General features: G+C 35.7%; 1 protein-coding gene across 9 annotated transcripts in view; it reads right to left on the reverse strand.

Annotated features, from left to right (window-relative positions):
• Positions 1–12500, reverse strand: part of znf385d (zinc finger protein 385D) — a 232295-nt gene that overhangs the window by 119474 nt on the left and 100321 nt on the right. For 7 of the 9 annotated variants that reach the window (XM_048154134.1, XM_048154137.1, XM_048154131.1 and 4 more), the window contains one exon: positions 10677–10837. In XM_048154134.1, coding sequence (XP_048010091.1) covers positions 10677–10818 — 142 coding nt within the window. In that variant the 5' untranslated portion in view covers positions 10819–10837. Of the gene's footprint in view, positions 1–10676; positions 10844–12500 lie in introns of all 9 variants that reach the window. The other 2 variants (XM_048154135.1, XM_048154132.1) reach the window with 1 other exon arrangement.

Here is a 12500-nt window from a genome sequence, read left to right on the forward strand (position 1 = left end):
TGGCATTTGAAACACCTACTGTCATTGCATTACTGTATATTTGCAATAAATGTATCCAAACTATGGCTAAATTCAAATAAAAGGGAAATTCGTGCAAAGGTTTAGGAACTAGAATCAGATGAGCTCCATCAGACCAGATGTCTTGTGTTCATATGGACTTGTTTAAGACGTTGGCTAAATTTAGTCTTTCTTCTTTAACAGTCTATTACATATAGCGGGGCCCAATGTCATCGCTTTGACAAGGGTTCGGAGGAAAATACTTCAATAACTTTCTTTATGACTCCCAAAATTCAGAGGTGAATGCAATTTCCTCAGGACGCTTTTGTTTAAATTTGGCCTGAGAGAAAAAACAGACTGTTTAACTAATATCCGCAGCACTTTTTTTTAGCCACGATTGGATTGGTTAATGAGTTATATCGCAAACTCCTCAATAAGTCTCAAAGCCCAAAAATCAATTCCATGTCCCTAATCCCATCCAAAACGTCATTTTTCAATGTAAACGCTCCGTCACATTTCTGGCACGTCTTCAGAGGTTTGTCTTTATCCAACGCTTGGGTCGTCTAGCGCTAAAGCACAATGAATTCTCTTATAAAAACCCACCCAGGCTTGGAAGGATGAAGTGTGTGAACCATCAGGAGTCCTGCAGTGAAGGAGTTGGGATGTTTTCCCAAAGCCGAGGGGAGCGTGCATGTTTGAAATCAGGAAAAGCCTAGAGACTCGGTTTCCTGTTTTTCGGGCCGTGCTGAGCATTCAGCATAGCTTCTGTTGGTTGTCAACAAGTGAACAACAGTCAACAGAGGGAGGATATTAGCAAATAAATATGCAGATTTGCCTCACGGAAATACGGCGGGTTGTTGATTGCGAATTCTTGCATACTGGGAAGATGAGTTGATAATTATCACACCAGATCCTTCAATACATAAGAAGCAGTGCTTTGACAGATTGTTAGACTTTTAAAGCAAGTAAACTCCACCTGTTTTGTATTTTCATGTTTTTCCTCAACATATCGGCGAGAGAAGCGTTGCAAAAATGGAAGACGAATAGATTCGCACCCCCTGCTCTCGTCTCCCGAGGGTTAGATGGAATTCCAGCAGTCTTTGGCTCTCGGATATTTGTCATCCCTCATCTACCCTTTGATCCCAGTGCAAATCTTTGCCTTCCAAGCCTCTTTCTTTGCACTCCCTCCCATCATCCTTTTCTAATTAAGGCCAGGCTCTCACTGTAAACTCGCCCTGAGACCTTGAATTTCCTCGGTTCTGTAACCCCAAAAAACAATCAGGCAAGAGCAGCTTCTGCGTGGGCAAACTGAGAGGAATGAGGCAGATCTACTTTATTTATCTTTCCTGATGGTGAATGCACACCGTACTATATTATTGGTGTCATGCAATGATGTCAGAACTTTTACTGATTACAGCAGATCAAATGTCTTATTTTTAAAGGTGCCCTAGATTCAAAATTTGAATTTACCTTGGCATAGTTGAATAACAAGAGTTCAGTACATGGAAAAGACATACATTGAGTTTCAAACTCCATTGCTTTCTCTTTCTTATGTAAATCTCATTTGTTTAAAAGACTTCCGGAAAACACGCGGATCTCAACATAACACCGACTGTTACGTAACAGTCGGGGTGTACGCCCCCAATATTTGCATATGCCAGCCCATGTTCCCAACATTATGAAAGGCATTAGACAAGGGCAGCCAGTAACGTCTGGATCTGCACAGGTGAATCAACAGACTAGGTAATCAAGCAAGAACAACAGCGAAAATGGCAGATGGAGCAATAATAACTGACATGATCCATGATAACATGATATTTTTAGTGATATTTGTAAACTGTCTTTCTAAATGTTTCGTTAGCATGTTGCTAATGTACTGTTAAATGTGGTTAAAGTTACCATCGTTTCTTACTGAATTCACTGAGACAAGAGCCGTCGCTATTTTCATTTTTAAACACTTGCAGTCTGTATAATTCATAAACACAACTTCATTCTTTATAAATCTCTCCAACAGTGTAGCATTAGCCGTTAGCCACGGAGCATATAGCCTCAAACTCATAGAGAATCAAATAGAAACATCAAAATAAATACTTTACTCACATAATTCTAAGCATGCATACAGCATGCATGACGAACATCTTGTAAAGATCCATTTGAGGGTTATATTAGCTGTGTGAACTTTGTAAATGTGCTGTAATATAATCGAGAGCTCGTGTGGCAGGGAGCACGTGAATTAAAGGGGCGGCGCGCTGAAAAAAATCAGTGCATAGTTAATGATGCCCCAAAATAGGCAGTTAAAAAAATTTATTTAAAAAAATCTATGGGGTATTTTGAGCTGAAACTTCACAGACACATTCAGGGGACACCTTAGACTTATATTACATCTTTTAAAAAGACGGCACCTTTAAAAATGGCAACTATGGTTGTGCAACAACAAAAAGGATGTTGAATTAAAATTTGAATAAAAAGGGACAGATTAACCAAAAATGTAATCGTTTCGATCCTTTAAAGGATTAGTTCACTTCAGAATTGAAACCCCCCATGTCATCCAAGATGTTTATGTCTTTATTTCTTCAGTTCAAAAGAAATGAAGGTTTTTGAGGAAAACATTCCAGGATTTTTCTCCATATAGTGGACTTCACTGGGGTTCAACGGGTTGAAGGTCCAAATGTCAGTTTCAGTGCAGCTTCAAAGAGCTCTACATGATCTCAGACGAGGAATAAGAGTCTTATCTAGAGAAACAATTGGCCATTTTCTTAAAAAAATGAAAATTATATACTTTTTAAACACAAATGCTCATCTTGGACTAGCTTTGTGATGCGCCACGCATGACATAATCACGTTAGAAAGGTCACGCATGACATAGGTGGAAGTACCGTGGTAGGGTGAAACACTTTCTCCTTCAACTTCAAAATCATTCGACATCGTTGTTTTATCTTTTTTTGTAAAGGCCGTCTTTGTAAACACTGGATCAGTACTTCCACCTACGTCAAGCGTGACCTTTCCAACGTGATTACATAATGCGTGGCGCATCGAATATCAGTGCAAGATGAGCATCTGTGTTTAAAAAGTATATAAATGTTTATTTTTCTTAGAAAATGACTGATGGTTTCTCTAGATAAGACTCTTATTCCTCGTCTGGGATCATGTAGAGCTCTTTGAAGCTGCACTGAAACTGTAATTTGGACCTTCAACCCGTTGAACCCCAGTGAAGTCCACTATATGGAGAAAAATCCTGGAATGTTTTCCTCAGAAACCTCAATTTCTTTTTGACTGAAGAAAGACATAAACATCTTGGTGAGAAAATTATCAGGAAATTTTAATTCTTAAGTGAACTAATCCTTTAACGCTTAACGATTTCTCTTTCTTATGTGGAATTTAAACATTTAAAAATTTAAATTGACTCTGCAACTGTAAATGCAGCCAGCATATAAATATTTGGCACAAGAAAGCAAACATATATGTGTATGAAGTAATCAGCAAAGAAGGAAAATAAACTAAACTTTTGTTTAGAGACCATTTTTCCCCCCCTTTTTATAGCAGTTATAGTTGTCATGCTGAGGCTTACGTCACACTTATTATGCTAATTTTTCATATAATGCACAAATATTGTGGAAATAAGATAAAGCCACAAGCTATTTCAAATAATGAATGTTGATTAATAATGGATTGGTTGCATTTGCATTAATTCTTGTGATTGCAAGATCACCAAATCCTGGCAGGGGGCTGGTTTTAATAGTAGTAAGTTTGGAAACAGTATTTTATCTCTAAGCCCTTTTCATTTCTGTGAACAAAATCCAGTCAGAGAACCTTTTTGACTGCTAAAATCTACACATGCCTGCACCGTGCTCTTGTGTGACTGAGTGCAAGGCATGCATTATGCAAACAGTCACTATGACTACAGATGACAGGCATCATGAAAAAGTTGATTTTTTTCTCAGAAAAGAAAAAAAGCACATGCACAAGAGAATTTCACCATAAAACCATCAAGGCAAGCAAAAACATGCAAGCATGAACAGAAAATAAAAATGCATGGCTATTTCAGCCTTTATGAGGATCATTTGATGTTTGAGGAGCTAATTTTCCCCGAAGCACCAACAGGGCGACCTTTAAAGTGAGTAGAGTTGCTGTGAGCACTATATCATAGCTGGGCCTGTCCTGGGTGTTAAATATCCAGTAAAACAAAGTGCCATGACCCGGGTTCCCCTCTATTGTGTGTTATCTCTCGGCCTTGTCATCTCATTCCATTCTCATTCCACACGGCTGCACATGACCTTCCCAGAACAATGGAGACGGTGAGCTAAAGGTTTCCCATCCCGTACGTACGGTTGATGGACGCTCTCTCGCCCAACGCTGAGCTATAGGGACACCGACACCGCGCTCGGGCTCGTTTAAAAGCCTCACAGCAAGTGGCAGAGAAATTTAAAACCGCCCAATTAAATAAATAAAAGATTTGACAACGTGCCGAGCCACGGGTCTAGAGAGGAATATGGCGAACGCCTTCTGGTTTTATCTAACATTGAGGTTATTAAGACTTATGTAGTTCCTTCATGCTGTGCGGTACGCTTTCTTGTCCCCATAATCTATGTCTTAATATACTGGATAACATATTAAACTCACAATTTTTAAAGATGGAAATCACATTAGTAACTTTAAAACTTATTTCTAAAGTTCAAAACGTACCTCAGAATGGGAACGACCCCTCTGGATGAGTAAAAGCGGCACATCTCATATCCTACGTGTTGAATATGACAATCAAATGCATAAAGATAATGCAGTCCATATAATATTTATACGATTATATGAGTCTACCGCAGGCACCGGGCATGGAGAGGAGCAATTACTCTGTCATCCTGGTGCTCTCAACCCTCCTGAAGGGATCACATTAATCTCATAGAGGACTTCAGAGCGGGGCTGGAAAGAAGACTCATTTGTCTAAAGATCTCCCTGAGATTTTCTGTCATAGCGATAACGCCACCCCGAGCTAATACTGATGAGTTGATCGCATGAGAAGTTTTCCTGCATCGATGTGTGATGGACGCCATTCTTTTTGAGATCTATTTTTGTACATTGTGATTTGGATATGTGGTCAAGAAAGATTAGCGGATCACAAAACTCACGGTTCGGATTATATTAAGGTTTTTGAGTCATGGTTCGGATCATTTTTCGGATCAGCATGAAGAAAAAATATTGTGTGTGTGTGTGTTTTGACTCGACTTGCTTTCCATTTATTACTTAAAGTGGACATATCATGAAAATCTGAATTTTTCCGTGTTTAAATGCTATAATCGGGTCCCCGGTGCATCTACCAACCCAGAAAACGTGAAAAAGGACAATCCATTAACTTTGTTTGGCAAGCCTTTCTCTGCAATCATGTGAAAAAACGAGACGCTCAGATTTCACTTCCCTTGTGATGTAGGATCTTATTATAATATTACCGCCCCTTAATCTGCAAGCGAAAACGGTGTACCAGTTCTAACGCCGTGGCAAAAGTTGGAGCAAAGCATGCTAACTGTTCACAGACGAGCACTGAACACTATTTAGAGTCTCGTTAGCTTGGATAACGTTGACTCTGGCAAGCTCGATTGCTAAAAAAGGAGCGTTTCTGTCCAAGCGATATTTTGGGAAAAATATTAGACCATTCACAGCATTTGATAGCAATCATAAACTGTGTACACATGGCTCTGTTTGGCAAACAGGCACGCTATGTATAGTGGGGGTCCATACGCATTTGATGGCACATGTTAATTGATTAGTTGAATCAACTCCACATCAACTACATAAATTTATCCACTATCCGTTCAGAAACGTCTAAAAGTTGTAACTTCTTCCTGAGTCTCTCCATCAGTGTCGACTCCGGTTTGAACAATGTAAGGCTGAACACTTTCGTCATTTTGGCTGCGTGAGATTCTCCAGCTTTGTTGTTGTTGAGCTGTTAAAGCTCCGCCCTCTTCTGGAAAGCGGAGCTCATTTGCATTTAAAGGGACACACACAATAATGGCGTGTTTTTGCTCACACCCAAATAGGGGCAAATTTGACAAGCTATAATAAATGATCTGTGGGGGATTTTGAGCTGAAACTTCACAGACACATTCTGGAGACACCAGAGACTTATATTACATCTTGTGAAAAGGAGCATAATAGGTCACCTTTAAAATATATTGAATATGTAAACTAGCAAGACAAAAAATGTGCAAATTATAAACTTTCACTCTATGGCGGTTAAACTTGCAATTAATCCGCAAAATCACGTGTGCCGAAACATGGGCCCTGGTCCGTACAGATCACAGTTCAACAACAATCAGTTTAACACTTAAGAAGGATACAGGCATCAAAACAACCATGATTTGATGCATTTCATAGTTCACAAAAAAAATTCAACATGAAAAAATAATAAGTAGACCAGGTGGCCTCATTTATAAAATGCATGTATGATTGGATTTTATCCTATATCAAAAATGAGTATTTATAAAGGCATACGCTGACATGAAAATGCATGCGTATGCCATCTGAAGAACATGTGTAGGAAATTGTTGGTGCTCATACACAATTAGATAAATAGGCAATCATGATTAGGGTTGCAAAATTCCGGGAATTTTCAAAGCTGGAAACTTTCCATGGGAATTAACGGGAATATATGGGAATTAATGGGAATATATGGGAATTAACAGGAATTAATGGAAATAAACAGGGAATTTGCAAAATTGCAGGTTAGCCTATAACAGGGTACTTAAATGTAGTTGAAAAAAACATCTTGCAACATAATTTTGGTTAAAACAACCATATTTAATGCAATTTTAGTTTAATTTTTACCCTGCACATTCCTCACACAGCACACTGCTTACTGCAGGGCTATTGAGGCCACACCCCCTGCATGCACTGTGCATTCCCCCAGTCCATACCATGCACATTTGATCAAAAATACAGAAAAAAACTGTAATATTGTGAAACATAACTACAATTTAAAATAATGGTATAATAATTGATATACATAAAAATATAATTTACTCCTGTGATCAAAGCTGAATTTTCAGCATCATTTCTCCAGTCTTCAGTGTCACATGATCCTTCAGATAACATTCTAACATGCTAACACAACTGTTTCCAACAATGACAAAAATAACAAAAAATAAATTTGAAATATCAAATCAGCAAAATTAGACTGATTTCTGAAGGATTATGTGACACTGAAATAAATAACACATAACAATTGCTGCAGTAAAAATATATTTAATTTACATATTTACTAAATTAGAATTAATTGAATGCGAAAAAAAAATAACTGTTATTTCATGTTATGACCAAACAAAATGTTTATATTTGTTTTATATGATACATTTTATATAAATATTATAAATCTGTATAAATTTTCCCAAATTTCCAATTAATTCCCATAAATTCCCGTAAATTCCCATAAATTCCAAATTGGAATATTTCCAAAATTACCCAGGTTAAGTTCCCGTGGAAAGTTTACGGAAAGTTTACGGAAATTTACCGGAAACTTTCTGCCCCTTTGCAACCCTAATCATGATTATAATATAATTATATGCACAAATAAGCAATATTTTAACTGCTTTTTAATGATTACATCACTGAAATTAATTCATTACATTAATGATTTTCTGAAAATAACCGAGACACTGCACATACGTTTTAGGAAAGCACTCTGGGATTGAACTGCGATTTATAAAGAGAGATGCATTTAGGAACATTTTCATGTATATGGACATTTTATAAATGCTCATAAGAACATTTCGGAAACTGACGTACATTTAGATCTTTATAAATGATGTCCCAGGAATTGATTTTATCTGTTAGGGAATTTAAAAGCAACAAATTAAAGTCAATCAGAACATATTTGATGTTTAATATGCACTTGGACTCAAGTGTGCTGCACAAGTGAAGCCAAAACGTTTCGATTGCCCCCTGATGGCTGGATGCAGTATAGCTCATAAACCCCGCCCTCTCCATGTAATCGAACAAGACAAACTAAACAATCAAATATTTTTTTTTCCCAAAGATTAGGTAGTTTTTAATCATGCTGTGAATTAAATTGTTCATTTTTTAAATAAGTTTGGGTTTAGTTAGTTATTTGTTGCTATAAAAATGGGGGTTTGACTTCATGATTGACAGCTGAGATTGACAATGCCACTGGTGGCACCAACAGACCTTTTTTGAGAGGAGATTGGAGCTTTAATTGAAGGTGAATTGTCCATCTTTTTTTATAGTCTATGTTTTGGACCAATGAGATTTCACTGTGGGCAGGGCTAGAAACTGTGCGACTTACAAAGTTGTCCCAGATGGTTAAACTCACATTAGCACTGGAGAGATTAAATTACCTTTGTCGCCATACATCAAATCACACCTGGTTAGAAAGCATGTAAAACACAAGCAGAGCGTCTTGCAGCGGCCACAGAGCTCTCTGAAAACACAGTATGAGTCTACTGGGAAAGCTCAAACCCCACAATCATCTTAACTAACCACAACAGCGGAGCCTGACAGCGCTTTGGTCTGCATATAGCTTACACAAGTAGAATTCATCAGTCAGTTTCACAAGCCATGTGTTAAACTAACTGACATTAATATATACATTAAGAACAAGCTGGAGGAGCCGTAGAACATACACAGAGTCCAGATGTTTATCATCTCCGTGTGCGTGAGAACATTTAAATGCTCCATTGCTCATTTTTCTATTTCGAAACAATGAGCCCATGCTCCTCCGCATCAGAATCGCCAGTAATTAATCATTCAGGTATGATGCCTGCCATCCCATTAGAAAAAAAATAAAATGTTTGTAGAACCAAATACTTTGAGTCTTTTGAGTCTGTCAGGCTACAAGAAAGTGATATTTTAAAGTCAATTTGTGTTAATGTGTTAATTATGAACTGACAGTCCTAATATATTATATTAAAGTCGACATAAAAACTAAGATGCATCTTTTCTTCCCTATTGTGACGTATATCTGAGTGAAACGGCTTCTGGAACAAGAACAAATGTAGGGCGGGGCTTGATTTTTTCTGTAGGGAAATGATTGGATGGTTGTGGTTTGCTATTGGTGGATCTCATGTGATTGACAGGTTGCTCCGCCAAGAGGCAGGGGAAGTTATTTTAATTCAAGATTGTGAGGAACATGAATTTAAAAAAAAAAATGACATGCACGGATAAATCATAATAAATACTGCAATATTCCATAAAAAATAAGAATTGTCAATTTTGATTATATTTAGTGCTGTCAAAGAATTAATCGTGATTAAATGCATGCAAAATAAAAGTTTGCGTTCACATAACGTGTGCGTAATGTGTATATTTATTATGTATATATAAATACACACACATGCATGTATAAATTTAAGAAATTTATATAAACTTTAAAAATTAACTGTAAAAAAATAAATAACAAAAATAACACATTTACAGAGTAAAATGCATTCTGGGTAATATTTGTTGTTTTAAGAAAAGAGGCCTAAAGGCTACTTTTTCGAAAATTACAAATAATATTACCCAGAATGCATTGTAATATGCATTAGTAATATACGGTAAAAACAATGCATTCTGGGTAATATTTGTCATTTTCGAGAAAATGGCCTATAGATTAGAAACTTTCTTGAAAGACTTTCTTGAAAATGACAAATATTAACCAGAATGCATTGTTTTACTGTATTTGTTTAGGTTTTTTTACAGTAATTTGTACAGTGTGTATACATTTACATTTAATTTATATTATATATATATAAATATAAATATTTTATATATAAATATAATATATTTTTGTTAAATATATACATGTATGTGTGCGTATTTATATATACATAATAAATATACAAAGTATACACATTATGTAAACACAAACTTTTATTTTGGATTCGATTAATCGTGAATATATTATTATATTATATTATATTATATTATATTATATTATATTATATTATATTATATTATATCATTTAGGTTCATTAAATTTAATTGGACTTAATTTAATTTGGAATTATTTTAAATGCGATTAATCGCGATAAATCGATTTGACAGCACTAATTATATTATATTATATTATATTATATTATATTATATTATATTATATTATATTATATTATATTATATTATATTATATTATCATTTAGGTTCATTAAATTAAATTTGACTTCACAATGCTTCACATAAGAGAGTGTGTTTGATTATTACATTGCTTCTATTAGGAAAAATTAGCTTGTAACTGGAAAATATACTCCATTTTGAAAATGTCTACTGTCAATCCACTAAAAAAATGTAGCTATTTTTTTAGTTAGTTACTCCCCCAAACTGTGCAGAACACCATATTTCCTGCTGCTGGTCCCACGTCATATATTTTGCTGCTCATAATGCAGTATCTGCCTCCTTTGCACAATTTCTTCCCAATGCAGCACTTCACAGGGCTGCTGGTGACTGCAGATGAATGGAGGAACCTTTTGACTTGACGCAAGCTGTATTTAAAACACGCGCTCGGAGAACAGTACGCACACCGCGGGTAATGACAAGCGCTCGACTATTCATCACACAAACCTGTCAATGCAGCAAGGACGCTTATGAAAACTATCAACCTAAAAACAATATGCGCGTCCGTTTGTGTGTGTTTGTGTGTGTGTGCATGATTAAGAACAAGAACATACTGAGTGAATATGCAAGGAAGAGGGTGTAGTGTGTACCGTGAGGGTGTTTAGCGAGGAAGGTATCAATCACGAAGCTAAAGGTGTGTTCAACCATATGGGAGCCATCTGGGACTGAAGGCCAACCATCATCACTGCTGACACCCACCAGCATGGAAGTGTCACGGTGAGCCCACCACATCACTGGTCACAAGGTCACACTAAAGCTGAGGGGAAAAAAGAAAGAAATGTTATGTAGCAAGATGTTTGACTACCGATATAAAGTCTTGTCTACATATTCTGTATAAGAACCAAGACTTGACTGACATGCAAGGCCCTGAACAATCAAAGAACAAACTGGTGTGACGTCATTTCGGTCAAAATCAGGCCAAAACGAAGTTTATTTGGAGCTTAAAGCTAACTTTCTGGGAAAGTTCTCTCATCAGGCTGGTAAACACCTTCGAACTTCCATTGGTCTATGGTGATGATGTAATAGGTAGGCGTGGCTCCAAGGCTCCACCTTCTTTAAAATTGAAATCTTCTCCGGTTCATTTCTTCTGTTCAGTCTGTCGAGGTCAGATGTCCGCAAATAAAAGCATGAACACAATGGAGAGCCGCTTTATAGTAGGAACTGAAGTTGTAATTCTAATTGAAAGCAACACTGACACTGTTTTTATATTCATGTTTAATACTGTAAAGCTTCGGGTCATTCCATGTCAAATTAACCCTTATAGGGTCTTTGGGGTCTTTTTAGACCCCAAACGACGTTTGCTCAAAAAAAAAAAAAAATTCTCTTTGTCCAAATGACATGAAACTTTGTACCGTTGTTAACACTTTCTAGATCTACAAAGAAGAAAAAAAATCGGAGTGATAGCTTGTTTTTATGTTAGTGTAAAAAAAAAAGGTACACTCAGGGTCTTTGGGGTCTCCACAGACCCCAGACAATAAAATGTAATTTTGTTATAAAATAACTGCTTTTTAAAAAACAAATGTAATTTTACTCTGTTTATTAATGTTTTTACTTCATATTTGTGCAGTTTTCGGAGGATTTCTCGTATCTTTTAAATTTATATAAATAAATAAATAAATAAATATTTTTACAAAAACAGCTTTTTATGTAAAATTCACTTTATAAAAGACCCACATTTCTAACTTTCATTCATGGGGATAACATGGATAATTTTACATGGTTTAGTGTAAGATTTTTGCCCATCTTTTGGAAAATGCAGTTTTAAAACAAAAAAAAAAATCACTTTTACCAGTAGATGGCTGCAGAGCTCCACTATTTGCTATGTGCTATTTGACTGACGGAAAGACATCTTTTCATAAGTTTTTTTTTTTGTTGGATTCATATCTAAATGTTATGAAATCACAATTATAACAATAAAAATTACTTTTTGTCAAAGTTTAGCATTTTTTGTACTGAAAAAAATAATTTTTCCAAAATGTTTATTTTGAGGATGAATTTTGTCCATTTTCACAGTGGAGTCTCATCATAATGTAACAATATTGAAAAACTATTTTTTTTTTCCATTACAAAAAATACTAAACTTTGACAAAAAGTACCCTTTATTGTTATAATTGTGATTTCATAATATTTAGATATGAATCCAACTGAAAAAAAACTTATGAAAAGATGTCTTTCAGTCATTCAAATAGCACATAGCATATAGTGGAGCTCTGCAGCCATCTACTGGTAAAAATGATAGTTTTTTTTACTTTTAAAACTGCATTTTCCAAAAGATGGGCAAAAATCTTACACTAAACCATGTCAAATTATCCATGTTATCCCCATGAATGAAATTTAGAAATGTGGGTCTTTTATAAAGTGAATTTTACATAAAAAGCTGTTTTTGTATAAAAACCTATTTAAAACAAATATTT

Source organism: Megalobrama amblycephala, linkage group LG13, assembly GCF_018812025.1.
Source record: "Megalobrama amblycephala isolate DHTTF-2021 linkage group LG13, ASM1881202v1, whole genome shotgun sequence".
Lineage (NCBI taxonomy): Eukaryota > Metazoa > Chordata > Actinopteri > Cypriniformes > Xenocyprididae > Megalobrama > Megalobrama amblycephala.